Source organism: Trematomus bernacchii, unplaced genomic scaffold (assembly GCF_902827165.1).
Source record: "Trematomus bernacchii unplaced genomic scaffold, fTreBer1.1, whole genome shotgun sequence".
NCBI classification, from domain to species: Eukaryota; Metazoa; Chordata; class Actinopteri; order Perciformes; family Nototheniidae; genus Trematomus; species Trematomus bernacchii.
The window spans coordinates 5,156,466-5,183,995 of NW_022987616.1; the positions used below are offsets into that span (position 1 = coordinate 5,156,466).

The 27,530-nt window shown below is 41.1% G+C and overlaps 4 protein-coding genes and 2 long non-coding RNA genes across 7 annotated transcripts; 2 read left to right on the top strand and 4 right to left on the bottom strand.

Annotated features, from left to right (window-relative positions):
- Positions 1-26: 26 nt before the first annotated feature.
- LOC117484006 lies at positions 27-6,446 on the top strand. The gene is made up of 2 exons (XR_004556065.1): positions 27-370; positions 6,340-6,446. It is a non-coding gene; the product is annotated as an uncharacterized LOC117484006 (long non-coding RNA).
- On the bottom strand, positions 2,212-3,901 carry LOC117484002 (lipocalin-like). The gene is made up of 6 exons (XM_034132402.1): positions 3,697-3,901; positions 3,342-3,481; positions 3,006-3,085; positions 2,803-2,916; positions 2,620-2,721; positions 2,212-2,528 (listed from the first exon to the last, which is right to left on the bottom strand). The coding sequence occupies exons 1-6, from the start codon at positions 3,790-3,792 to the stop codon at positions 2,509-2,511; spliced, it is 552 nt and encodes a 183-aa protein (XP_033988293.1). The 5' UTR covers positions 3,793-3,901; the 3' UTR covers positions 2,212-2,508.
- Positions 6,447-6,986: 540 nt separating the features above from the next.
- On the bottom strand, positions 6,987-10,647 carry c8g (complement component 8, gamma polypeptide). The gene is made up of 7 exons (XM_034132397.1): positions 10,339-10,647; positions 9,406-9,551; positions 8,926-8,996; positions 8,740-8,847; positions 8,542-8,646; positions 8,328-8,363; positions 6,987-7,113 (listed from the first exon to the last, which is right to left on the bottom strand). Exons 1-7 carry the CDS (start codon positions 10,519-10,521, stop codon positions 7,094-7,096), a joined length of 669 nt encoding a protein of 222 aa, XP_033988288.1. The 5' UTR covers positions 10,522-10,647; the 3' UTR covers positions 6,987-7,093.
- A 65-nt stretch (positions 10,648-10,712) lies between these two features.
- msrb2 (methionine sulfoxide reductase B2) lies at positions 10,713-17,478 on the bottom strand. The gene is made up of 5 exons (XM_034132398.1): positions 17,222-17,478; positions 16,690-16,787; positions 11,905-11,981; positions 11,652-11,799; positions 10,713-11,474 (listed from the first exon to the last, which is right to left on the bottom strand). Exons 1-5 carry the CDS (start codon positions 17,334-17,336, stop codon positions 11,340-11,342), a joined length of 573 nt encoding a protein of 190 aa, XP_033988289.1. The 5' UTR covers positions 17,337-17,478; the 3' UTR covers positions 10,713-11,339.
- LOC117484005 lies at positions 17,453-19,804 on the top strand. The gene is made up of 3 exons (XR_004556064.1): positions 17,453-17,550; positions 19,421-19,649; positions 19,721-19,804. It is a non-coding gene; the product is annotated as an uncharacterized LOC117484005 (long non-coding RNA).
- On the bottom strand, positions 18,994-27,103 carry armc3 (armadillo repeat containing 3). Of its 2 annotated transcripts, XM_034132394.1 has the most exons (18): positions 26,742-27,103; positions 26,522-26,577; positions 26,325-26,442; positions 25,827-25,952; positions 25,576-25,644; positions 24,941-25,116; positions 24,601-24,795; positions 24,218-24,401; positions 23,956-24,108; positions 23,758-23,866; positions 22,972-23,221; positions 22,537-22,673; positions 21,461-21,629; positions 21,229-21,323; positions 20,135-20,215; positions 19,765-19,920; positions 19,425-19,587; positions 18,994-19,224 (listed from the first exon to the last, which is right to left on the bottom strand). In XM_034132394.1, the coding sequence occupies exons 2-18, from the start codon at positions 26,567-26,569 to the stop codon at positions 19,030-19,032; spliced, it is 2,424 nt and encodes an 807-aa protein (XP_033988285.1). In that variant the 5' UTR covers positions 26,570-26,577; positions 26,742-27,103; the 3' UTR covers positions 18,994-19,029. The 2 variants fall into 2 exon arrangements, with proteins under 2 accessions (XP_033988285.1, XP_033988286.1); XM_034132395.1 differs by having other exon boundaries at positions 26,522-27,103.
- Between the last annotated feature and the right edge of the window lie 427 nt (positions 27,104-27,530).

Genomic DNA, 27,530 nt, shown 5'->3' on the forward strand with positions numbered 1-27,530 from the left:
TCTCCTCCCCCTGCTAGACTCTTACAAAAGCGTTTTGGCATGCAAATCACTGCCGTTACACAACTGGTGGATGGAAGAGGGGGAGGTGAGGAGGGGAGGAGGGAGGTCAAGAAAGAAAAGGGAGAGTGGTCACATAATAGGGTCCTTAACACCCCTCCCTTTTCCCTCCTCCATCACAAACGCTCGTTCATGCCTAGTCTATCAACAGCTGTTTGGTGAGAGTGTGAATTTCTTCACCATATGGCGCATTAAACTACACTTTAGCATACACATGGAAGGAGAAGTCACATAAACTGTAAGAGCTGGTTAAGTCCACTTCAAGTAAAGTATGAAATAAGAACTTTGTGGGTATTATAAACCAACTTTAGAGGTTTCTCTTGCAGGAAATTGTATTGCCAGCTGCACTAAGGGAGTCATTTTTCTGTCAGAGGTTTTATTATTTCCCATAAAAACATCTGCCAGTGTTGCTGAAAATGATTTGATTGTTTTTTTGCAGTTCACCTTGAGAGTTTTAGAAGTGTTGTTACCACACATGAGTAAGAACAGTTGGATGATACTAAATGTTGCATAAGTCTTTGATTTATGTGTAAAAGAACACCCTGTAACTGTTTAGTTGGAAATTATTTGTCACAAAAACCTTTCTAAATTATAGTAAATTATTTAAAAATGTTTAGTCAATAAAGGTTTCCTGCCTAAAATAGTTGAAATAGAACGTAAACTGATATTTTAATAAATATTGCAAAACACGGCTCCAAACAAGGCATATAACCTGGCCGGCTTAGCCAGTGTGTATTTTTTCAAGCACTACAAGATTCAGAGTTTATAAAGTACAATTATTGGCCATTGATTGTGTTATTTCTCCAAACACATACAGTTAAAATGCCTGTTTTTGAAGCCTTAAAATGGTGCAGGAAAAGGACTTTACAGTTAAGAGAAGAGAAAAAAGGAATGAAAATTGTTATAATGGGTGATGTAACATTAATGACAGACATAATATGAGGTCCTTAGCACTCAGACTCTAGTCGTCATTTTGTGATCATGGGGCATCAGGACAATATCATATGGAGTCAGACACTGGAAGTTTGCTGGAGGCGTTGACTGGGACTGATGGAAGGATGAGGCTGATTAATCTGAGAGGAAAGAATTAGCGGCAGAGAAATAGTCATTTATTAAAAGACAGCAGCATCATAAGAGGCCAACCAGAGTGACAGGGTGTGTCATGTGTGCTGAAGGATATTTGTGACCAGCTATCCAAACCAGTCTCTAAATACTTTCCAAGGGGTAAACATGCTGCTGCCAGAGTACTACTGACTGGAAGTATTGCTGATATCATGTCTACCATATCCTCAATACTCTGTCCAATAATATCAGTCTCAGGAAGAAAGTTTAACGCTTATTAAAAATAGCAGAAAAACATGCATTCTTGTACTCAGGAGGGGACATTGACAGAGGATTACTGGAAAAGTACACAGTAAAAGTACTTCATAATACTTGTGGGGGTAGTTTCACTAGTACTGAGTCCAACAGGATCAATCTCATGAAGAACTAATGGCAACAAAAAGAATTCCCTCATCAAACTTAGCAGAAGTGGCTTGATTTTGTTCTCAGCAGGGGACTTTGACAGAGTATTTCTCAATAAATACACAGTAAAAGTACTTCAATGTATTGTTAGTAGTAGGCTAACTAATACAAAGTCAAACATTATCAATTTCATTAAGAACTAATGGTAAAATTGTATTTTTATCATTCATCAAAGATAGCAGAAAAACATGCATTATGTACTATGGAGGGGACTCTGACAGAGGATTACTCACAAAGTACACAGTAAAAGTACTTCATTTTATTTCTGGTCGCAGTCAAACTAGTCCAACATTGTCAGTTTTATTACTGATGTTTACAATTGAAGATTGCTCCTTCCTGGTTTGATTCATAAAGTATGCAGAGCTTTAATATATGTGATTACTTGCAAAGACGCCCACAATAGAACTTTGTTTGTGTATTTCTAGTAGCTAATCTAGTATTACAGTAACCCTTTAATCTGTCTGTAGGCCTGTTTAAAACAAAAAACCTAGCCCCTGTGTAATTCCTGGAGATCTAATTGTATGCCTGTTAATCATGTGTGTAATGTAATTTGCTAAATTGATTTGACATTCATGATTCTAAAGATTTGAAACGTTGCAGTTTCTAGGAAGAATCTTAACACTGAAAGAATACATTTTTTTCTGGCTTTAAGTTTATTTAAAAAAACACTCCAGTTACAAAAGACACACAGACAACAAACAGCATTCACAGTCTCTTGCAATCATTCCCTCTGTTCACTATCAGCTCTTCTGTTGTGTCGCTCTGATGCCACAGTCTATGTGTGCAGAGTGGGGGGGAATGAGCCCTGAACGAGGGTCAGGATTGCTCTTTAATATGCAGCAGCAGCAGGAAAGGAAACCGTCTCAGGTGTAGCTTTGTGATGTTGCAGATCACAGTGAGGGGGGGGAGAAAGACAGCAGGGGGTCCTCAGACTGCGGGACACTCAGCTGTAACAACACAGGAGGAGGACAGTGAGTATAAGTGAAGAAACGTTAAATGAGTTTATGAAAGTGCTGTTTTTCTGCATTGATGACTTACCGTTCTGTGGCAGGATGACGGCGTTGTCGGGCAGGACTCCAGCCTCCACAGCGAGCTGGGTGAACTTCTGCTGCACCACCTCACTGGACTCATTAGTGCGGCCTGGAAACACACAGTGAGTTAATTTCACCTTCACCAAATCACACACCTATTCCATCACACAATGTGTCCCTCTTCACTCACTGTAGACTGCGATGGAGGCCTCAGACACTCCCTCCTTTGTCTTGACGGTGTTCACCAGAGCGTAGTCGTTGTACACAACATCAACAATGGTCATGACGTTGTCGTTGTTCCAAACTGATGAGAGCAGAAATACAAAGGTCAGGCTGTTGAATCGTTGTGTCTCACGTGCGTGTGTGCAAGTGTGTGTGTCGTGCTCTACTCACGCTGGCTGTGGAAGGTGAAGCGACCGGGAGTCTCTGTTTTCTGAGCGGTGTGAGTTGCTCTGTAGCAGGAACCATCGTCCCTAAAAGAGCGAAAAAGAGGTTTGCTTTAGAGTTGTTGATTTGATGATCAATCATATTATATAATACGGACATTTCAGAGAATATTCCCCTTAAATACCTGCTTTTCTGATTATATATTGGAGTTTTTGGACCAACAAAACAATACAACTTAATAATAATATGCAGTAAGTGTCAGCCCATGTCAGTTTATTTTTCCTTTTTCCCCAGGAGAATCCTTATATTGATTTCAAGTATGATTGCATAGAGATCACTCACTTCAAGCTGGAATAAGTGAGGTCCATGTTCCCTCCTTCGGTCAGCACAATTACAGTTGTCCCAGTCTTCACTCCTGCCTTGTTGTTCACAAACCACGGAGCGTTGATGGCTAAAGCGACAGTGTACCACTTGCCTGACATCTAGAAGAAAAACAGAAGGGGTCAATAAAGAATGAAAAACTCAAATCTATCAATGCAAAGTAGGTGAGAGGTTATCTGAACAGCAGCACATTGAATCATTTCATTTAAACTCTTAAAACCTCATGCAATAAACATGTTACACAACCACAGTTACTGCAGGAATAACCAGCTATATTTGTTTGTGGAATATCAGCAGAATCTAATCCGTCTCTTACCTTCTGCAGGTCGAAGTCTGCGGCCGGCGTGATGTCAGCGCAGACGGTCAGCGCACACATCAGGGCGACCAGCATCCTCAGCAGTGTGTTCCTCATGGCTGCTCCTTTGTGTTCTGGGCTTCAGCAGTAAGAAGAATTCAGGAATGTAAGGTAAGAGAGTAGGGGTGCAGGCTCCTTATATCCTGCAGAGTCCTGCTCCCTTCTCCTCCTGTCTCCTCCCCCTGCTAGCCTCTTACAAAAGCGTTTTGGCATGCAAATCACTGCCGTTACACAACTGGTGGATGGAAGAGGGGGAGGTGAGGAGGGGAGAATGAGGGAGGTCAAGAAAGAAAAGGGAGAGTGGTCACATAATAGGGTCCTTAACACCCCTCCCTTTTCCCTCCTCCATCACAAATGCTCGTTCATCCCTAGACTATCAACAGCTGTTTGGTGAGAGTGTGAATTTCTTCACCATATGGCACATTAAACCCTACTTTAGCATACACATGGAAGGAGAAGTCACATCAACTGTAAGAGCCGGTTAAGTCCACTTCAAGTAAAGTATGAAATAAGAACTTTGTGGGTATTATAAACCAACTTTAGGCAAGGCAAGGCAAGGCAAGTTTATTTATATAGCACCTTTCAACACAAGGCAATTCAAAGTGCTTTACAAAAATGGAAGACATTATGAAAATGGCATTTAAAATCAGTCATTAAAAAGAAAAGATAATAAAATAAACATTAAAAGAAAAAATACATGGATAAAAGTTAAAAGTTACAGTGTAGTTTAAGATGTGAATAGTTCAATTAAAAGCAGCGGCAAAAGAAAGTCTTCAGCCTGGATTTAAAAGTAGTAAGAGTTGCAGCGGACCTGCAGGTTTCTGGGAGTTTGTTCCAGATATTTGGAGCATAATAACTGAACGCTGCTTCTCCATGTTTAGTTCTGACTCTGGGGACAGAAAGCTGACCAGTCCCTGAAGACCTGAGAGTTCTGGATGGTTCATAATTTAGCAGTAGGTCAGACATGTATTTTGGGCCTAAACCATTCAAAGCTTTATAAACCAGCAACAATATTTTTGAAATCTATTCTTTGACACACAGGAAGCCAGTGTAAGGACTTCAGAACAGGAGTGATGTGATCCACTTTCTTAGTGTTAGTGAGGACTCGAGCAGCGGCGTTCTGAATTAGCTGCAGCTTTCTAATAGATTTTTTAGTAAGGCCTGTAAAGACACCATTGCAGTAGTCGAGTCTACTGAAGATAAAAGCATGGACAAGTTTTTCCAAATCCTGCTGTGACATTAGTCTTTTAATCCTAGATATGTTCTTTAGGTGATAGTAGGCTGATTTAGTAACTGTTTTAATGTGACTGTTGAAACTCAGGTCAGAGTCCATGACTACACCTAGATTTCTGGCTTTTGTTTTGAACATTGCAGACTGAAGCTCAGCGCTAACTTTTATACGTTCTGCCTTGGCTCCAAAAACCATTACCTCAGTTTTATCTTTGTTTAATTGGAGAAAGTTCTTACACATCCAGTCATTGATTTGTTCAATGCACTTACTCAGTGTTTGAATTGGAGCATAATCTCCTGGTGAAATTGTTACGTAAATTTGTGTGTCATCCGCATAGCTATGGTAACTTATTTTGTTGTTTTTCATTATCTGAGACAGTGGTAGCATGTAGATGTTAAAGAGAAGAGGCCCCAAGATGGAGCCTTGAGGTACCCCACATGTCATATTTGTCAACTCAGATGTGTATTTGCCTATAGAAACAAAGTTTTTTCTGTCCTTTAAGTAGGACTCAAACCAATTTAGAACTGTTTCCGAAAGTCCCACCCAGTTTTCTAGTCGGTCTAGTAATATGTTGTGGTCAACAGTGTCAAACGCAGCACTGAGATCTAATAATACTAACACTGAAGTTCTGCCACTGTCTGTGTTTAAGTGGATGTCATTGAAGACCTTTACAAGAGCAGTCTCAGTGCTGTGGTTTGGACGAAATCCTGACTGGAACACATCCAAACAGTTATTTAAATGCAAGAAGTTACTCAACTGTTGAAATACAACTTTTTCAATGATTTTACCTAGAAATGGCAGGTTTGATATTGGCCTGTAATTGTTCATTACTGAAGCATCTAGATTATTCTTTTTTAAGAGCGGTTTAATGACTGCAGTTTTCAGGGCCTCTGGAAAAATACCTGAGTGAAGAGATGTGTTTACTATATGAAGTAGATCTGAGGCCATGCAAGGAAAAACATCTTTGAAAAATCCTGTTGGAATAATATCAAGGCAGCAGGAGGAGGATTTCAGAAGTTGAATAATGTCCTCTAAGTTTTTACCATTAATCTGAAGGAATTGTGTCATGGTGTTTGAATTGATATTAGGTGGACATAGGGACAACACATTTGCTGTACCTGATGCAGAGGCACTGACTGCTTGTCTAATTTTCTGAATTTTGTCAGTGAAGAAGGAGGCAAAATCATTGCACGCCCTGGTGGATAGAAATTCAGAGGCTACTGACACTGGGGGGTTAGTTAGTCTGTCGACGGTAGCAAACAAGGCACGTGCGTTGTTTTTGTTTTTGGTAATGATGTCAGAGAAGAAAGACTGTCGTGCGTTTTTCAATTCCAAATTATAAAGGCCAAGTCTCTCTTTATAGAACTTTAGAGGTTTCTCTTGCAGGAAATTGTATTGCCAGCTGCACTAAGGGAGTCATTTTTCTGTCAGAGGTTTTATTATTTCCCATAAAAACATCTGCCAGTGTTGCTGAAAATGATTTGATTGTTTTTTTGCAGTTCACCTTGAGAGTTTTAGAAGTGTTGTTACCACACATGAATAAGAACAGTTGGATGATACTGAATGTTGCATAAGTCTTTGATTTATGTGTAAAAGAACACCCTGTAACTGTTTAGTTAGAAATTGTGTAATCCAAATTGTGCAACGTGTAATGTGTTGATTGGCTTTGATAGATTTTTTGCACAAAAACATTGATGCACTCATCCCAGCACTATTTGCCACGAGACAAAACACACAGACTTGCATTCATTTGTTGTGTAACTCACAAGAAAGCACTTTCATAACCCAGTTTTGTAACCGAACTCCCTTTGTGGTTCAACATCTGATCTATATTAACTCCCACCCCCGCCATTCACTGTTTGTGTCCTCGCATACACCCAAAGAGCATGCAAACAGACACACGCTGTGAAATTATAATCTCAGTATAAGGGGATGGGATGTAGTTAACATGATAATAATACCTTTGAGATGCAGAGTCAGTGGGTGGTAGACCCTAAACAAACATTTACCAACACCTTCATTGTGCTCTGTATGGTTTATTTATCTGTAACTGCTGACAATTGAGTGCTTTACAATTGATAGTCCTTGATGCTGAAGGCTGAATGTGTGCAGCTCAGTTCTGCCTCCTCAGCATTCGGGGTCACAGTCTGTAAAATGGGGAGTGACAGGTTAGATTACAAAGAAGAATCGCTGCTGTTATAATCCCTGAGTGGACGTTTGATAACATGCTGTTGATATAAGTGAATCTAATACATGCACAGCCTGCAGGAGCAGACATGGAGACTGCAGCAGGTCATTAATCTGCCTCTGGTTTTCACATTGCATTTACGTACTCCTGAATTACACCATTACATTGCAAACAAATCCAGCACTTTATTCACGTTTGCTGTGCTTCTTGCAGGGAAGTTATAAACTGGCAGTAACTACCCTGTTTATACATTTGAATGCTTAGTATTAACTACCCCCCAAAAGCTTATACAACATCAATAATAAAGCAATGAAATGGTTCTATCCTATTGATTAAACCACAGCAGCACACTATATCATCCTATCAATTCTATCATTACATTACATTGCATTTAGCTGACGCTTTTATCCAAAGCGACTTACAATAAGTGCATTCGACCAAGAAGATACAAACTTGAAGAAAACAGAATCATATAAGTACATCAGGTTTCATAGAGCCAAAACATTTCAAGTGCTACTCAACTGGCTTTAGATAAGCCAGTCCTTTATTAGTATATAAGTGCTTTGTTAGCAATTCTTTGTTAGTGATTCTATCGCTCAAAGTGGAGTCGAAATCACTATCACTAATCATAATGAAATCACTCAGTTCAGATACAGCTCAGATACAACTGCTGTATAGAAATCTCCTATTGGCATTGCTGCATGTCTATATCTTAGATGCATATCATTACAATATAATAAGTATAGCACATTAAACACAGAGGAGCAGAGCTGGAGAATACATTGTTTGTCGCTCAGCAGCTTAAAGCTAACTGCAGCTGTGGAAATGAAGATCGACATGTAATGCTCTGAACCAGTGACCCGTAGCTTACACTGAGGAGGATGAAAGGCATGAAATAGGTCTGAGCACGGCTATCGTTGATGTACTGCAGCGTGCAATGACCTGTGAAAATACTCCATAACTTCACATTACGCCTGCGAGCTACTGGCAGCTGAAGGACTGTTTATCGTTTCTGACACCTCGACTAACCAGAAGAAACCCTTCTGGTTAGAAGAAGGTATTTTACATGTGTCGGCATGTCTTTGGGTTGAGAAGAAAGTGCTGTATTTGCTCCTTTTACTTGTCTTGTTAATATTTCATAATAGGATAATAATTTAAACACATTTAACTTACTGATGACATGGTCCTGGTCCACATCTCCACAATGACCTGGAAAGGAACGTAAACAATTATATAAAACCAGCTGAGGTGGCAGTGTATTTCCCAAACTACTTTCCCAAATGTGCTGATTACTGGAGATTATGTAGCTCTTGTGCTTTTATTATAACACTTTACATTTGACATTGCATTTGCAAACATATGTTATATCATTTTTAAGTGGATTTACTGTAGGTGGGGAAGGGGAAGAGGTATGCCAGTCCAAATGTCTGTTTTTCTGCAAGCTGCTCAAACTTGCTCAACATGGGCTCGGACAGGTTGTCTACCGATCTGCCTGCAAGAATATCATAACAATGCATTTTTAAATATATAGTGCAATCTTAATTTTACCAAAAAAAGAAAATGAGAACATGTCTGAGGAACCCACTGTAGAGTTTCATGCTGATCTGGCCCCGTTTCTGGAAGTACATGATGGCGTAGGAGCTGTAGTCCGTCTCCCCGATCACTATCTCCGTGTTCAACTCAGAACGAGGTCCTGGTGGAAACAACACAAGACATGAAGGGGACGCTGCATTGCAGTTTATTAAAAGGGCTTGATAATGTCAACACTGACCTTTAAGTGTCAGCTTGCCTGGGGCTGCTGAAAGATGGTAGACCTGTTGTATCTCCCAGCACTGGTGATTACTGAGGAGTTTGTGAGATATATGATGTAACATTCAGTAAAAACATTTGACTGCTGTTTCTTCCTCAGAGACAACTTAGAGGGATGCATTACCCCCCTTTTAAAGTAGATTTGGCTCATATAAGACCTCTTTTTGTACGTTTTCTCTATACTATTCTAAATAAGCTGTGTCACAGTCTCAGCCTCAGATTGACCTACTTTTCGAATGTTGCATAAGGAAATGACAAAAGAAAAAAGCTTTTACCTGTGTGTGGCCCAAAAAGGATTATTAATCTGCCAGGTCATGATGACCCAAACAAACAGATCTAACTGTCCTCCCACATATGGTTGAGGAATGAAGTCAGTAATAAAAATGAGAAAGGAGAGAGATCTGTGGCATTTTAGCTCCCTAGATAAATCAAAGGCACTTACTGTCGGGTTTTAGTGCTAACAGACAGGGTTTGGTCCGAGTCGGGGGAGCGAGTGAGGGTCAGCACCGTTGGCTGCACCTTGGTCCCATGGTTTATCAGGTGAGAGCATTTAGAGGCCATGTTGAGCAGGTACCATGTTCCTGTCATCTGCAGCACAAACAAGCAGGTGACCGAGGAAACAAAGGCAAGACTTTATATATTCTCTCCTAAAACTGAATTTCTTTTCTCTCTCAAAAATGGTATGCTTTTTGGTAATTTGTACCTAGGATTTGCCCTCCTTTATCAGGTCAAAATGAATATATCGAGGGTAAATAGTATTTAACGAACCTTTCTATGTTGTGCTAATAACAAAAATTGGCTCATATGTCCATGTTCAAATTCTATTCAGCTGAAAATCTCCCATATTGCGTTGTCAAGCATGTCCATGTTGACAACGCCCCCACTAATCCATGACAAATCACGTGAAAAATGTGTCAAATTCTCTTTTTAGTATGGGTACTTGCATATAATGGTTACATTGTTCTACCTCCTTTAGTATTAGCTTTAAATGTTAAACAATATACAAATTGTTCAAAAACCTGCAATATATGGCAAGTGCGTCACAAAATTCCCTTTTTCTAGGTTCTTCTTGAAGCAAAATGTCAGTTTTTTGGGGCTATTCTCTCCAGGTCATTCACATTGTTTCCACTGATTATTTTTGCAATGCTATTATTTTAAATTATTCGGACAGGGACCAGAATCACTGTAAGTCTGCTCAAGTCGCCACAACTCTGCCTGGAAACTTAAATAAAATACCAACACAATGTAAACATATTTATTATAACAAAAAATCAGCTTAATGCAATATAATGTAAAAAAGTCCTTCTATTAAATGCACAGTGTCATAAGCAAAATGTACCTGGTGTATCAAATGTAAAAGTACGTGTTGGTTTACCTGTTGTATGTCTACGTTCTGTGCAGCGGGGGCCAGGTCAATGGGGTCGACCTTTGGCTTCGGACGACGTCGTCTTTGGGGTCGTGGACGACTTACAGCCCCCCCTACAGCCTCAGTGGAATCCCATAAGCACACACACATCAACACAGCCGCTGCCAGCATGCAGCGCCATACTCCAGCCATCACTCAGGAATAAACACAGTCCTCTTCTCCTGGATTCTGACTTTTCTTGTCTTCTTGTGTTGTATTTTCTGTCCCCTCGGTCTCTGATCTGATGAAATCCCAATCTGATGTACCCAATCTCAAGTACACAGACACGTGAAATGTGTAAACAGACAGAGAGCAGGGGACAAACAATGTGAAACGCAGGATGGTCTGTTAAATATTAGCTTGGTTTACTGGCAGATATGAGGCCACGCTGCGGTGCTGCACTGTGAGCATCAGAAGGGGGCAGCAATTCATTCTTATTTAACTTTAAGTCTTAAGAAACTCCGACAGATTAGCTTCACCATACATTCAGAGAACAAACAAAAGGTGCATTTATTGACAAGTTATTTGCTTTTGATTCCTAAAAGATGAAACAATTCAATTCAATGTTGTCTGAAAACACAGAATCAGTAATGTCATAACTCCTGTGTTTTGCAATCTCTACATAAAAGAGGTGGTCTTAATTCAGGCAGATTGTATTTTGACATTTTTCCAACATTCATACATTCATTTTTTACATTCAGGGTGACCAACTCAACAAAGAATTAGTGAATAATACAACAGTTACTACAATTACTTTTTAGGAAATGTGTTTTTAAAGGAGCTGCATGTAGATTTCTGTCCAGTTTATATCCATAAACACCAGGTCCTCTTCATTCAAAATGCAATTACCAAGACATTTTGTGACACACAAAGCTTGCAAACATGTTTAGGTCAAACACTTTTGAATGACTATTGACATTTGGGCGGTCCTTCGATGTGTAAAATGAAACACAAATGTAAGTCCAGTGGGTTTAGTTCTGCTCCTCCTTGTTTTCAGGCTTGTTGTTTTCTCTGGGTTTAAAGGTGAGCGCCAGGCTGTTGATGCAGAACCGCTGACCTGTGGGGTCCGGGCCGTCATCGAACACATGACCCAGGTGGGAATCACACTGCAGCAAACACACACACACATATCATTAAAAATACAAAATGAGTCAATGAAATTCTGAATGCAAAGATATAATTAAATGCATCGAAGAATCTAACTTTACTGCTTTATAAAAACTGCACCCAGAGATATATTGAGCAAACTGAACCTTGGCTCCAGCGCTCAGGAAACCACTCACGTTTTTACAAAGGACCTCAGTCCCAGCATTACCCAGGCTGTTGTCAGGGCGACGAATGATGGAGGCGTGGCTTTCGTCCCGCTCCCATGTCCCATGAGCCTCTTTGAATGCCGGCCAGCCCGTCCCAGAGTCATACTTAGCCTCTGAGCTATCAAGAGAGGAAGGAGCATTTCCTAAATCAGAATCTGCTAATGCATTTCTATACAAATATCTCATTTATGTTGGGAAGTATTCACTCTTTAAACTTACTTACTTAAAAAGTGGAGTATCACAGCAGACACAGTGGTACATCCCCACTTCATTATGGTTAAGGTAGATCCCACTAAAGGGCTGAGAACACACACACACACACACACACACACACACACACACACACACACACACACACACACACACACACACACACACACACACACACACACACACACACACACACACACACACACACACACACACACACACACACACACACACACACACACTTCGTATTAAAAGCAGAAACACACAACTAACAGCTGAGGATTTTTTCACCATTGTTAGTTTTGTGCCCTAATGCTCATTATTTTGTAACTCCAGTACAGTCATTTCCCCTTATTATTTTTATATATAGTATTTAGTTACAGTTTGAGGTACTTGTACTTTTCTTGAGTATTTTCATTTCCTTTCTACTTTCTACTTTTACTCCATATCTGTGATGGCAATATAGTACTTTTTACGATTCTACATTTTTTCAACTCATGCAGGAAGATGTTTTATTATAGATAAAACTACCCAGTAAACTAATAAAACTGTGGATGCATGACTTCACTTGTTGCAAGGCATTTTTACTTTTTGCACCTAATTAAAGGTGGGGTAGGTCATTTTGGAGAAACCGGCTCGAGTGCGCTCGAATTTGAAAATACACAACCGGAAAAAATCTGCCACTTCCTTAGTGTTTTTCCAGAGCCCCTCCTCCAACACACACGAACGCGCACATGACCAATGAGGGCACGAGATAAGTTTGTGCACAGATGGAAGGCTGACAGGCAGTTCTTATAGAGTGGCGAAGTCCCTCCCCTTCCGGTGGACCTCCATGGGACCTTATTTCGGAAAAATTATGTATTGAAGTCAATGGAGAGAGAAAGATTATCTTTCGATCCCGTTTGAATTGTGCCACGAATTACACATATGATGTTTGTCAATTTAAAAGATAATTTTGCAAGTCAAAAAAAAAAAAATGTGTCGTAAAACTGTGAAGTAACACATTTGTTTGTGTGAAACGCTCAATGAACTACATTTCTGGTCAACAACACACGTCACCAAGATGGCCGTCACTACTGTCTTGTCAACAAAATGATTGACTATCCTCACTATCACCACAATGAAACACGTCCTGAAGAATGTCATGCAAAGCTGCCTGCCTGCCTTCCTTTGATTCTCTCTGAACTGCCTGGTCGTTTTAATGTTTAATGTCAACCATTTGTGCAGATAGCATGAAGTAGAGAAGATCGCCGATGCTAACGTTAGCGTTAGCATTTCTCCCCCGGGCTTAAATGGTGTATTATAGAATGATCACACCGGTGACAGTACTATTCAAAGGGTTCACGAAATATGACTACTACTCTTACTGTTTAACATTTTGGGTTACTTAATGTTACTTCATGTTAAGGCTAATAAAAATGACAAGGCTGTAATGCTAACTAACGTGCTAGCTACTAGCTAGGTAGCTAACTTGATCAAGCCACTCCTGGTCCTTTCATCAGACGGGAAGCAAAAGAACGAGCAAGACCCATTGCTGGTATAATAACAACCTGGTACTAAGCACACAGGCATCTTGTTAAAGTTATCTTATCTTAGCCAGCGCCATATAGATAGATTATATCTATATTGCGCTGATCTTAGGTATCTGAATGGTGGAGGAAAACAATTGTGACATCACTTACGCGACTCTGGGATTTGTAGTCTTTCTAGTTACGTATTTTTCATAGTCTTATATTTCAACAGTTTTACAACAAACTGTGACTTTTTTGACATGGAAATTATTTTTTAAGATTGACAAACATCATATGTGTAATTCATGGCACAATTCAAACGGGATCGAAAGATAAGTTTTCTCTCCCCATTGACTTCAATAGCCGCGTTCACACCGGAGTACTTTCACCGTACTTTTCGCGTTTTAGTTCCGTGAGTACCCCTTATGTCGCGTTCACACCAAAAATCGTACTTAATCTCGGGTACTTTTACCCCCATTTTAGAGCCAGCTCAGAGAGCGTACTTTTCTGTGGGTGAAAAGTGCTCCAAAAGTTCCCCAGTGCTGATTGGCTGGGCGAATTGCAAACCACGCCCGTACAACTCTGAAAATGTTGTGTGGAGACGCCATTGTTTTTCCTCGCTACAAAAACACAACGCTCCGTGCGTTGTGTTTGTTTTTGAAAGCAGTTATGGCAAGCATCAAGAAATGATGAGGAGGTGTCGGCGCTTCTGGAGATCTACGCCGAGGAGGCGACCCAGGGAATGCTACTGAAGCCAGTTCGGTAGCTTTCACTCGACCTGGGAATTGTGCACAGCCGGCTAAATATAAAGAAACTCAGGACTACAAACGGCGGATTCAGTGGCCAACGATGACTACCACGATGAAGGTAAAATCAACTACATGCACTGGGGTTTTAATCTGCACAATAATGGTCTCAGATGTACTTTTATTTGCTCAGTAGATCAAGCTAGCCATGCTAGCCATAATAGGCTAACACCGGCCCCGGCTAGCTACATCTAGCTAGCTAGATATTCTCCGCTGTATGAAAACGTTTTGACTTGTGAATAACTGTGCAGTGTTTCTGTAATTTGCTTCACTAACTCATGGCACTAATCGTCTGTTTCAGGCGAGGATGGACAACTCTCGGGATTGGAAACAAGTGAGCTTTGCATTCTAGATCACAGCGCTTTGTCGTCCTCCTTACCAGCAACCAAACGCAAAGGTACACACACTGTAATTTTGTCTTGAAAGAACGTTACGCATCGAACTGATGTTCACAATCATGTTTATTTCATAATATTCATCATATTTTATGTTTAACTTGCCTCAACAACATTAAACAAAGTTCAAGCATACATGAAGCACTCTTCAAAAAGGAACAATCCTCCGTGTTTGAACCTCTTAAATCGCTGCATAGCCGATTTATTTGGACTGGATTATCCCAGAGAGGCCAAACATTCTTTATAACACAGTTTCAGATTTGTGAAACCTTAATTCTATTTGTGAAAATAAAAAAAAGGGAGATTTCAGTGCTTTTTTTACATGTAGACCACATTAGACCAGGTCCTGATCTAAAACCACTATACCTACACTCATCAAATCTGGACTGGATTATCCCAGAGAGTCAAAAGATTCTTTATAACACAGTTTCAGATTTGTGAAACCTTAATTCTATTTGTGAAAATACAAAAAACACATTCCTAGTATGTTGTAAAACTACATGGCGACTAAACTTGTATATTGTATATTGCTTATTTTCCCCTCTTAGGAAAGCGGACACGGGATGCGAATTTCTTTGACACCGCCCAGGCGTTGGAGGACCGGCGTGCCGTGGTGAATGAGTCGCTGCGTGGAGATCAGATGGTGCTGTTCACCAAGGCCCAGGAAACGGAGGACAAGATGCTCACCTCGATGGAGCGCCAGGCAGCAGATGGAGCGCCAGCAGCACCAGGATGAAGTGTGGGCGCTGCGCCATGAGGAAGCGTCGGCGCAGCGGCAGGATGAGCGACAAACTGCATTTAATAACAGTTTATTTGGTATAGTTTTTGTAAATACTGACACACGACACACAACGTTGCACTAAGGTGTGCATGCTGCTGGGAATATCCCTACACCTGGGACAGTTTATTTTATATTGTTATTACTGTTATGACTTTATTTTATATATAATGTTTACTGACATGTACAACTGACACTTTATTTACATTTAAAATTGTTCTATTTAATGTTATGTCTTGAGAGTGCAATAAAGAAAACCGACATGGCGATTAAGCTTATTTCTCCTGACACTTTATCTTTTGTGACCTGTGTAGCATCCTATACATCACATGTAAGTGATTATTCTGATACCATCATGTTTCATCGGTTATAAACTGGCAAAGCTTTATTTGTCATTTATTTATCATCAATGTTGCAACCTTGTGGGGGAATGGCAGGGGCACATACACAAATATGACAATTTATATAATTTTAAATATTATTTGACCTAAACTTTTAATTCCCCCCATTTCACACAACACAACATGGAGTCCACTATGGGCCAAAACTAACATGTATGTTTGCATAGTGTTTATGGCAGACGGATGCAGTGGGTCTCAGGAAGATATATAATAAAGGTGGGTTTGCTGCTGAGACTCCCTACAGCTGGGAGTTTATTTTATATTGTTATTACTGTTATTATATAGTACAACTGACACTTTATTTTATATTGACAATGTTTACTGACATGTACAACTGACACTTTAGTTACATTTAAAATATTTCTATTTAATGTTATGTCTTGAGAGTGCAATAAAGAAAACCGACATGGCGATTAAACAGATCCTGTATCAGTTTTTCTTCTTCTCTTGTTTTGTAGCGGGTTGCAAACAACTTTAAGGTGCTTACCGCCACCTACTGTACTTGTAATCTTCCCTCAGGGAAAAGTACTCCGGTGTGAACGCGATCTGTACTAAGTACCCTGGGGTTAAAAGCGCCAGGGCTCTTAGTGCCGGAACTAAGTACAGGAAAGTACTTGGTGTGAACGCGGCTAATGCATAATTTTTCCGAAATAAGGTCCCATTACCCGGAAGTAGGTGGGCGTGACTTCGCCACTCTATTATACATCCATGACCCCACCCCACCCCACATACATACCCCACCCCCACAAAAAGAACTTTGTACTTTTAACATTAATTATAATCTGAGAGCTTCTCTCTCATAAAGCAGGGTTGTGGCTGGTTGAACCTGAAACAGAAAAACATACAGAGGTGAGCAAAGTCCACCTGTATGTTTTTCTGGTAGATAATGTATGTATGCAGTACTCACCATCTCAGTCCCTTTCTCTCTGGTGACTACAAACTGCTCTGGGGTCAGTTTCTTCTGCCAGTCTGTGGTCTCATTGTAACGGGTGAGAGACTGCAGGCCTGCAGAGAGACAGGATGACATTAAATCCACTTTTCCTGGCCAATCCACAGTCTTTGTCCGCAATCAACCGAAAAACAATTAAATGCATTGAAAATATTTTCTTAACCTTTCAAAAATATAACCCTCAATATAAGACCGCACAGATCCTGGGCACATGGACAATTGAGAAAATGGTTAACACATGACTTGGAACATAATACATCTCACTCCTCAAGGCTGAACAAAACAATCATAAAATGTTACTTTATGCAAATTCATAAAGTAAAATGCAGCTCATCTGAATCCTACAATCCCACTTTAATTGTAGTCCCTTTTTGCACCAGCAGCAGGTTTGTTATTCCATGCTTTGTGAGAAAAGTGCAGCATCGTGCACCTGCAAGAGTGTGCAGCCTGAGATAACTGTTGGTAAAGAAATCAAATTGTATCCCAGTACCTTGCGATGTGGACACGGGACGGATGAACACCGGGATCCTCCTCGGTAACACCGCGGATCTGACCGTCGCCTGCTGGGAAAATACTACGGAGAGACGGGCGACGAAACGCGACATGTTTGCTGCTGCTGCTGAAGTGTGTCAAAAGTCAAGTCCTGATATCAGTGTGTGTGTGCAGTGTGTGTGTATGTGTGTGTGCAGTGTGTCCGGACTGATCCGCAGAGGCAAGTTCCCGCTGGTCCTCCCCGGCTCCTCCGCGCTGTGTGACCGGGTCAACGATCACACCTCCGGCTACAGGGTGCAGTGCACAGGAGGTTTATTGCTAAACATGGTGCATAAAGTTATTTATGGCTTAAAACCAGCTCGATTGTACGTGTTATTGTTAGTGTATTTTACCGTTATATTGATATTGTAGACCTACATATTGGTTTTTCCTAGAATCGTATTTCCTTTTTTATAGATTTGTTCTTTTACCGTTGCAGTACTTTGTGTTTTTATCCCATCTTAATATGTTTTTTTTAGGGCTGTCAAGTTAACGCGTTAATAACGCGTTAACGCAAAAAAAAATTAACGCCACTAATTATTTTAACGCGATTAACGCATGTGTATTTTTTGTCCTCGGCCGCCGTAGTTTCAGAGCGCATCGAGTTTAAAATACCATCTACAAGCTGATGCTGACAGCCCCGCTCCTGCTGCCCGCTTGTGGCAGACCACACTTCCACGCTCACCGGCAGGCCCGGACTGGCCATCGGGAGGACCGGGAGGGTGTGTGTATGTGTGGCGCGAGCGAAGCACACCTTACGTGTTGTTGTTAGCATCTGGTGCTAGCTAGCTGAGCTAACGGATATAAGGAGCTGTTTCAATGAAAACAGAGGAGCGACATTTCGCCGACAACTGCGCCGAGCACTTGACTTTATGCAGGTAGCCAGACAGCACACTCAGCACGGATAGTGCGTGCAACACAGCTCATACACACAGGCATATATGCCTTGAGCTGCACATAGCTCCAACGATCACACACACACACACACACACACACACACACACACACACACACACACACACACACACACACACACACACACACACAGTATTGTATGAGAGAGGTTCTAGGTTGAATTTGTAATGTTCAGAGGTTGTTGTGTTTAATATTCATGAGAATATTTGTCATTGTTCAAATGATAATAAACAAACATATAAAGCATAGTTGTCCACTCATATGTTGATAAGAGTATTAAAAACTTGAAAAATATCCCTCTAAGGTACATTTAGAACAGATAAAAAATGTGCGATTAATTTGCGATTAATCGCGATTAACTATGGACAATCATGCGATTAATCGCGATTAAATATTTTAATCGACTGACAGCCCTAGTTTTTTTATATAATTATATACTGTATATAGTTAGTGTTTTACACATTTTCCAATAAAACAACATTGAGGTATAGTAATGCACAGTATGCAATAACACTTTCACATTATAGGAACTTATTATGCACTGAGCAATCCTACGGTACATTATGCTCTGACTCCTGACAACAATATGTTTTCCTTTCCTTTTCAATGATCTGACCTCATTCAAGGCACAAACACCAGATAAAGACCACCTGATAACAACCTGTCTCTCCTCTGCAGTTACACTGTAAATCCTCTGTTGGGAAGAACCAGGTTAAACCAGTGTGTTTATCAGAAAAGAGCACAGCCAGCATGTTTCCTTTAGGCTGGGGCATGCAACACAATCATCAACTGAACATTTGATACTTTATTGTCAGATTTAACTACAAATACACAATACAAATCAATATATTGCTATATAGTCTGGTATTGCACAGCTGCAAGTGTATTTGGTGCCAGCAGGCTTCCAGGTTGGTGCATGAGGTCTACTGTGTAGCGGCAGGGCTGTGCAGGGCGCTCCTTCCTGTTGAAGAGCAGCACCTCGTTCCAAGCCCGGTTATACTCCCCTCTGACCAGTGTGCAGCTCACTCCAATGCAATCAGCCAGACACTGAAAAGGGAAAGCAAAAGACAGGTTGGAGAATAATTCTATAGAAACCAAAGCACCTATTTTTAATATGTTATTGTGCACATCATGCTAATCCAAAGGGGCTTGAAATAAGATGCTTTGGGATTACTTTTAGCAATGAAAGGGGCTTTACAAATAAAATGTATTATTATTATTGATGATGCTGTGTGGTATCTAGGTACCTTGAAGAGAAGAGCCCTATGACCGTAGATTCCCTTGCTGATCAAGCCGATGGGAACGACGTTCGCCTGAAGCTGAAACTTGAGCTCGCTGAGGTGCAGCACCCACGGGAATTCATGCAACCTTTCCATCTCCACTGCTCCACCCATGGCTTCACTCACCAGCCTGACACCCAAATCCATGCACAGAAAACACATTAGAGTGCAGGAACCTTCAACATTTCACAGGTAGGTTCTATTATCAAAGAACAATGGCTGCCAATCATAGAATACTCTACGATTTTCTTTCTTATTTACAGTGACAGTGCGTGTTGGTTATGTGCAGACTGCATTCATCCGTCACCTTGCCAAGGCAGCACACTGCTCCCGTTCATCAGTCAGAGGGATGATGGATTCTTTGGCCTCTTTAATGAGAAGCTGCAACGAGACGTCGTCCATCATCTTCCACGGTTTCTCGGGTAGGGGCTCATCTTTCTGTTTGTCCCCCTCTTTCTTCTTCCTATGCACAAGGACAGTGAATGTAAGAGGAACTCAGTCAGTGTCTTTAAAATAAGGGAGAATATCAACTGTGATTTGACAGTGGCCTACATTCTTTGTTTACGTTTGTTCATTAATCACACAGCATATAACAAATAACATAAATCCTCTTCTAGAAATACTACTAAATGTTCTATATATTATTGGCAGTGTTAATATGATACTATGAGACTCACCTCGGGGTCCTGCGCTCTGCCTTGCTGCTGGTGTCTGTTTCTGATGTGTTGCTCTGCCTCTCTTCTGTCTCCACTGTCTCTCTGCCACAGAAAGGATTGAAGGGTTTAAATAACTGAACACAGATCTATTATTCTATTTTTCACTGTTCTTCTTGTATATCCTCAGTTGTTGTTGTTGTGTGTTTATGTGGCTCTGTCTGTATGCGTGCGACACGAGCAGTGAGCACCCATTTGCTCTAAAAGGTTAAAAAGGCAAACTTAAGTCATTCTAACTCATGAACAGATTACATAACAAACTGCTTAAGAATGCCTGAGTGTGTGTGTGTGTGTGTGTGTGTGTGTGTGTGTGTGTGTGTGTGTGTGTGTGTGTGTGTGTGTGTGTGTGTGTGTGTGTGTGTGTGTGTGTGTGTGTGTGTGTGTGTGTGTGTGTGTGTGTGTGTGTGTGTGTGTGTGTGTGTGTGTGTGTGTGTGTGTGTGTGTGTGTGTGTGTGTGTGTGCTTAAGGGGGGACATGGTTGACCATGAGGGGGTTCTGCTCACTTTGGCCATGTTAATTCATCAAAATGTTGGAAGCTTGTTTAAATGTGTGTATACTATGCACGTTTAGACTTTGATACACATTCGTATTTGTATTGTCAGTGTGCGTGTGTGTTGTGCAGGCATCATCATAGTTGTGCGCATAGGTCCATTAGTCTAAACACAAAGGCTCTTTAGCTGTGTGTGTCTTGCCATCTTTTATAAAAAAGGGACCGTTTACCCTCAAGAGGCCACACGAACAGAAGGCAATGAGGAGAGTGGAGAAAAAGAAGCTAAAGGGGGGAAATGGGATCACTGGATTGGAGAAAACAGGGGGAGGGTGTTGGTAATCTAACAGCCACAACAAATTGTACTGGCAAACTTCATGGTGTGGCTGGAAGTGTAAAAGACTCAGTTATGTCTCTACCACCATCTGTGTGGGTGTTCTTGTTAGTTTCCCACTATGCTTGTAGTGTAAGGTTGATTTACAGTGTGGGGAGCGGCTGGATATATTCTCAAAGTTTAGTTCTAGTTTTTTAATACTTAATTAATTGTTTTAAGACATTCAAGAACACATACTTTGCTGCTGTGTTGACTACAATGATGGGCCGGTGCTCGTTGACCGGCTGCTTTGACATTTCCTCTAAAGTCAGAATCCTTTGTCCTGCACGAGCCTGAGAAAAAGAGAGACAGAAAAGGAGTTGATGCAAAAGTGTTGAACACACACACACACACACACACACACACACACACACACACACACACACACACACACACACACACACACACACACACACACACACACACACACCTTCCCAGCGTCATAGAAGCCGTCACATATAAGGTCAGTGGAGGCTAAGTGACTGGTCAGGTTGTATTTGGCGGACAGGTTGGAGTTAAGCAGGCTGATCATAGCCAGCTCGCTGAAACGGCTCCTTCGATTCACTGATTGGTTGATTTCCAGTAGCATTTCCAGGGCTCTGAGACACATACACAGAACAGAAATGCAATCATATAGGGATATATTCAGACTGATGATAAATGTAAAAATACATGAACAAAATGCTCCATACTTTAGTGAGGAGCTTCATGTAATACTGTCCTATACTGCCACCTAGTGGTTATTCAAGCTATTACTATGAGCTGGTCTCCACACTTTTAATTACATTTCCTTAAAGGTCCCATGTCATGTCTTTTCTGGTTATTTCTCGTCCCCTTGTGTGTTATGTAGCTTTTTATGCATGTAAACAGTCTGCAGAGTCACAAACCCTCAAAGAGTAAAACTTTAACACAGAAAATACCTGTCTATGCTGCCCCAGAACGCCTCATTGGAGATTTCTCTTTTTCCATTTTTTACTTCTTGGGTATAGTGTCGTATTTCGGGTATAGTGACATGACGTAACGTAACCAATCTGCGGAGCCGTTATGTTACCTCCGCAGAGCCGTTACGTTTGGACCAATCCGCGGACTTTCTCACACACACACACTCGGCGGGACGTTGCGAGGCTCGCTGCTGCGAGGAGCGGGACACTGTGAGCCGGCTCACTGATGTGGGGTGGGCGAGACAGCGAGACACTGCGGAACTCAGCCTGAGCACACACACAAACTCCCAGCCAGGCTGCAGGTGTGTGTGTGTTTCGGGCTAGGTATCGCTGTGTCTCGCTGTCTCGCAGACGGCCACTGGGCTCACAGGGGTGGGGGGGGGAGGAGCTCCAACAAGCCGTTTAGGACAGAGAGTAAATACACATACTATACAGAGATACTGTATGAGAAACCAATGTGAGTTTGGAAAATTGCACAATATAAATGTATTTTAGTAGACCTCAACAATGGAATTATGATCAGTAGAAATGGCCATGACATGGGACCTTTAAGTCAGTTTCTTACCCAAATGTGCACATCTCCACAGCGGCAGGCCCATCACTGGCACAGACGCTGATAGCCCAGCATGCATTGTGCAACACTTCTTTGTGATAGGAACGCAGCAGATTAACCAGTGGGTGAAGGCCTCCAGCACTTTGCAGCTATGTAGGACAGGGAGTTTTAGTTCCGTTAGTTTCAGTATTATAGAGATGAAGATAAGAATAAAAACAGGAACCGTAAAATCAAAATCAGCAAACTGAACTGATATTTCCTTTATGCAAAACTAGGGCTTCCCCTTTATATGGTTGGTTGTTTTGGTCTTTGTTGACTAAGCTTTCTTCAGTTGATTCGTCATTTTTTGTAATGCTTTTTTTATGCTAAATTCCTTTTTACGGATCTATTGATAAATTAAAGAATCTATTAGTTGATCAAATCATATGCGTGTTAAACGACACCCACCTCTGCCCTGGCTTCTGTATCACAGGTCAGCACTGCGAGGCACCGCGTGGTGTTGACCAGCAGTTGTGTATCTGTGGAGTTCAGGGGCTCCACCAGAGCTTTAACGGCTCCTAGGGACAGAATACTGCAGCGGATGACCTCCTGCGCTGCCATGTTGCCAAGTGTGGCAGCAGAATTAGCCAACGTCCTGAGACAGCTTCCATTTAGCTGCTGGACAAGGACTTCATGGCCTTCTGCCTCGTACACTGCACTGCAGATAGAACAGAAATGGTTGAGTGATTTAATGCAAGGAGCTGACTATACATGCAGTATCATAACAAAGCATGCAGCATGGAATGTATGTATGTTGGATTTGCACAAATAGGTAGAGTATAAGAAACATTTTGGCTAAGGAAAGTGAGGCGGTGATGCATGGGAGGTGGAGGTAAATGTCCCGAGAACGGAAGGAGACAGTAATACTGAAATATGAAGTCAAACCGAGAGACGATGGGTATAGGGAAGATTTGTCAGGGGAATAAAAAAGTGGAAGATTATAATGGAGAAAGGTAAAGAAGAGAGGTAAATGGATATTCAGTCAGGGAGAACCGTGCAAAGACGGATGAGGTATTAAATCATTTGTGAAATAGTGGAGAGGAAGGAACACTGCACAACCTTAAAACACATACAAAACGTTTAAAGACTGCAAACTACAGTTTTAAGGCTGATTATTGACATGTTATGCAACTTCCACCACTGCTTACTATAGGGATTATCTTTAAAGTGTGTAATAGGTTGTGTGTCACTCACAACATGTTGAGCTGGTTGCTATGTGTGAGGTAAGAGAGGGCCTGTGCTGCTGCCTCTTTCAGCACCAAACTCTCATTGTTCAGCAGCTGTACAACTGCAGGGATTCCACCTGAAACACACACAGATGCAACTCATTCACACTTCCTTCTGTTGAATGTGTGTGTTAATGTTAGTGTTGTTGTGTGAATGTGTGTGTACCCAGGTCTCTGAAGCTGTCTTTGCTGGCGAGGTGGAAGCTCATGGCGCTCACCGCCTGGCAGGTCGCTGTTTGCACGCTGATGTCCGCCACAGACAGAAGCTCTACCAGAACCTTCTCCACATTCTGTTCATGGAGCAGTTTGCGATTCTCAGCTACACACCGTGAATCAAACAGAGAGAAAGTAAGTGTTGAATATGCCCTTATGAATTCTAAACCCATAGCTTTAAAGTACAAAAACCTCTTGTTTCCTTCTGTGCTTACAGCTATGAGCAACCCTGGTGATGCATTTCACAGCATTGGACTGGATGTCAGGTGTGTTGGGGGTGAGAACAAACTCCATCAGCCTCTTCAGTCCTCCATCCTTGTGGATCAGCTGTAAACTCTCACTGTCACTCAAACAGTTAGCAACTACCTGTAGGGTCCCAGCATGAAGGTCACTGAAGTCCTGTTGGAAATAAAAAAGATTTATAGGATTTAAAGGGCATCAGGATCTTAGAAAAAGTGATATTTCAAAGGGGACCATTACTAGCTAATAGTGCAAACAAAACTTAACTCTCTCCATATGTTATTTTCTAAATGTAACCAAAACTAAAGGGTGAGATATACATGTTACCACAAAAGCAATTTCTCTCTCTCTCATATACCGTGTTACTGAGGATTTCCATGAGTTTCTCAAACCCTTGCTCTTCCCTGAAGGTGTTGCATGTGTCTGCATCAGTGGTGACATTCTGCAGTGTCTTTAAAGCCAAATGCTGAATGGCAGGGAAGTCGGACTTTAACAGTTCCAGAAGTGGAGGGATCCCGCCCAACTCGTGGACTGCCAGACGACTTTTCTGATCCTACAGACATACAGTTTAACACAGGAAACGAAAGGACAATGACAATTGTAAAACCTTTTCAATTTTAATAATCCCAAACGTCTACAGTATGTGTCCAACATGAAAAAGCTTATAACCATATCGCCTTGAAATCTCCACTAGTCACCTGAACTAGGTTAAAAATGATTTCAAGCGAGTTGTTCTTCACATCCGGGTCTGGACTGGAGAGGAGCTGGATCAGAGGTGGCAGGCCCTTGTTGTCAAAGATCTGGACCTTACAGACGAAATCCACCGACAGAGAGGCCAGGCACAGTGTCGCAAACTCATGGACCACTGTATCTTCTTGAATGGGAAAGAAAACAGTGTTAACATTTGTTATTGTGCAACTAAACAGTGGTGTGAAGTACCTCAGTACATTAACTCAAGTACTACTTCCAATTCTGAGGAACTTTTTTACTCTACTATATTATTATATTATCTGAAAGCTAAAAAGTGACTCCTTATTCAAACCTGATTAGACCTTGAAATATATTTAATGATCCTAAAATTACAAAAATAGGCCACCTGATGTATGAAATAAGTAAAATGAGTGACATGTCAGTGGTGTTACAATATTGAAATGATGTTTACATAAATGAAATGGCTATCAATCCAAAAGTGCATCACATAAATAGATTTGTTTTCTTTTTGTTACTGTTATTGTTACTTAGGTAAAATATCTGAGTACTTCTTCCACCCCTATAAGTACACATCTGCTTCTGAGTCTATTCATCTTGACATCAACTGACTCACTTCACTCACCTTCAAGTGACAGTTTGTCAATGATTGATGGAATGACATCTTTTTTCTTCAGAGCACTCTTTACCTCACCTTTCAATGGAAACATGAGACTAGATTAATAACTGAGGAACAGTTATTCAGCGAGCAAACCCATCAGTCACTCAGTGTGTAAGTCAACAAAACAGTGAATTGTGCTGCCAGTCAACAAGTCTCAAACAGTCATCAAACATCTTAGTAGTCACATTTTTGATTTTGTATGTTGTCTGACAAACCGTTGGTGGCCATGATGCCTAAGGCCATGAAAGCGTTGCGTCTGACCAGCCTGTTGGTGTTGCTGATGAGCTTACAGAGAGGCTCTAATGCCCCGAGTCCCAGCAGAGAGACTTTGTTATCATCTCCTAACAACAGGGGGAGACAGTCAACAGGGACATGATGGTGCCAAACAGACTAACAGTGCCTGTGGGCATTTATTATGTATTAGTAAGGATAAACACTGTAATGTAATCAAAGACAATGGCAGATAACAAAATAGAATTGGGATGGTGTTAAACATAGTAATAAACAGGTAATATAATAACATGTTGATTGTTTTATGTCACCTCTAAATGTTTGAGCTTAGAAGGGAAACAAATTAGATGATAATGTAGATTTTATAACAAATCTGAAGATATTAGATGAGCAGTGGTCATCCACAAGTACATGTTGTGCTTTCAAGCTGCAGGGATGCACACACAAAAACAATTAGGGGTTAGCAGTATAGCTTACTGTACCTTTCTCTGCAAATGTGTGTATTGCTTCACAGGCTTTGACTAGGATGTCCTCCTCCAGGGAGCTCAGCAGCAACACCACTGTTTCTGGAGTTTTTCCTTCAACAGGGAGTGGCTCAAACTGTGGAGAGAGGGAGATGGGCATCAGGCTACAATGGAAACAAAGTATAGAAACCTTTTAAGAAACATTTATCTCTCACCGGTTCCTTGCATGGAGTCTCAGCTTCCTTTTTCGCTTTCTTCCCCATGTTGTGACCTAGAGAGAAAGAATATTTGTCTTAACAGCGTTTATTGATCACAGCAGTTTGACAGCAATACAACCTATGCTATACCACATTAGCATTCATAGCTACAAAGCTAACCCGACATGCCACATTAGCAGGTTCAAAAATAACGCTTTACGAACAAGTGCAGACCCACCTCTTCAAATTTCACTATGATTTACCAATTTCTCCCCCAAACTAAAGGACAAATTCTGTATTTATAATTAGCATGACAACCGGTAAGAAGGCTGTGTGTTTAGTGTTGTGGAAAAGGAGGTTGACACTGAGTTGCTAGGCAACGCTTGCCTAGTTAGGCAATGTGGGTAATTTTCCTATAACAAATCAAGTTATTGTTAAAATATATTAGGCTTTAATTATTGACTTTAAATGTGTGTAACTGACGCAATTGCACCATGTATATTGTGTAAAAATGGACATGGGTCAGGATTTCGAAGTGTATTCAATGTTTTGTAGGCTATTCCTCGTTTGCATACCACAGAGATGTTGAATTACAGGATATTAAATTATGCAAAGGACAAAATCAAAATATGTTTCCTAAATCTGTCATTCTGAGTTAATCCTCCATAAAAAGGAATGGGGGGAAGCAATGGAAAATCCAACGCGTAAGTACATTTGTTGATGGGGGATTGCAGTGTGTCCTGTACAGGTCATTGGAGAATATTGAGGTAAATGTAACCACTGCTGTGAAGAGTGAGTCATAAAACAAATTATCTCTCCAGCGCACTGAGGCCTCCTGCTCTCAGAGAGGCTCTGACACAGCAATGTGCCAATGGAAACAGCATGCACCAGAAAACCAAATGACCTCTAAAGACATTACCTCTGGTGGTGTGGGACATGACCACCCTTCTGCCTGAAATGTGCCTCAGATTTAATCTAAACGAAAGCAAGCCAAGGATGGGGGATGGTCGGGATGATGTACAGGTTT

Coding starts and splice junctions, on each gene's coding strand:
- c8g (XM_034132397.1), bottom strand. CDS start 10,521: ATGGCTGGAGTATGGCGCTGCATGCTGGCAGCGGCTGTGTTGATGTGT. Junction 8,848..8,925: donor AGGCAAGCTGACACTTAAAG/GTCAGTGTTGAC, acceptor TGTTTCCACCAG/GACCTCGTTCTGAGTTGAAC. Junction 7,114..8,327: donor GGACCAGGACCATGTCATCA/GTAAGTTAAATG, acceptor CCCATTTTACAG/ACTGTGACCCCGAATGCTGA.
- LOC117484002 (XM_034132402.1), bottom strand. CDS start 3,792: ATGAGGAACACACTGCTGAGGATGCTGGTCGCCCTGATGTGTGCGCTG. Junction 2,917..3,005: donor CTTCACCTTCCACAGCCAGC/GTGAGTAGAGCA, acceptor TGCTCTCATCAG/TTTGGAACAACGACAACGTC. Junction 2,529..2,619: donor CGTCATCCTGCCACAGAACG/GTAAGTCATCAA, acceptor GTGTTGTTACAG/CTGAGTGTCCCGCAGTCTGA.
- msrb2 (XM_034132398.1), bottom strand. CDS start 17,336: ATGTCGCGTTTCGTCGCCCGTCTCTCCGTAGTATTTTCCCAGCAGGCG. Junction 11,800..11,904: donor TGTGATACTCCACTTTTTAA/GTAAGTAAGTTT, acceptor CTCTCTTGATAG/CTCAGAGGCTAAGTATGACT. Junction 11,475..11,651: donor CTGAGGTCCTTTGTAAAAAC/GTGAGTGGTTTC, acceptor TGTTTGCTGCAG/TGTGATTCCCACCTGGGTCA.
- armc3 (XM_034132394.1), bottom strand. CDS start 26,569: ATGGGGAAGAAAGCGAAAAAGGAAGCTGAGACTCCATGCAAGGAACCG. Junction 26,443..26,521: donor AGACTCCATGCAAGGAACCG/GTGAGAGATAAA, acceptor CTCTCTCCACAG/TTTGAGCCACTCCCTGTTGA. Junction 23,222..23,757: donor AGCAACCAGCTCAACATGTT/GTGAGTGACACA, acceptor TTCTATCTGCAG/TGCAGTGTACGAGGCAGAAG.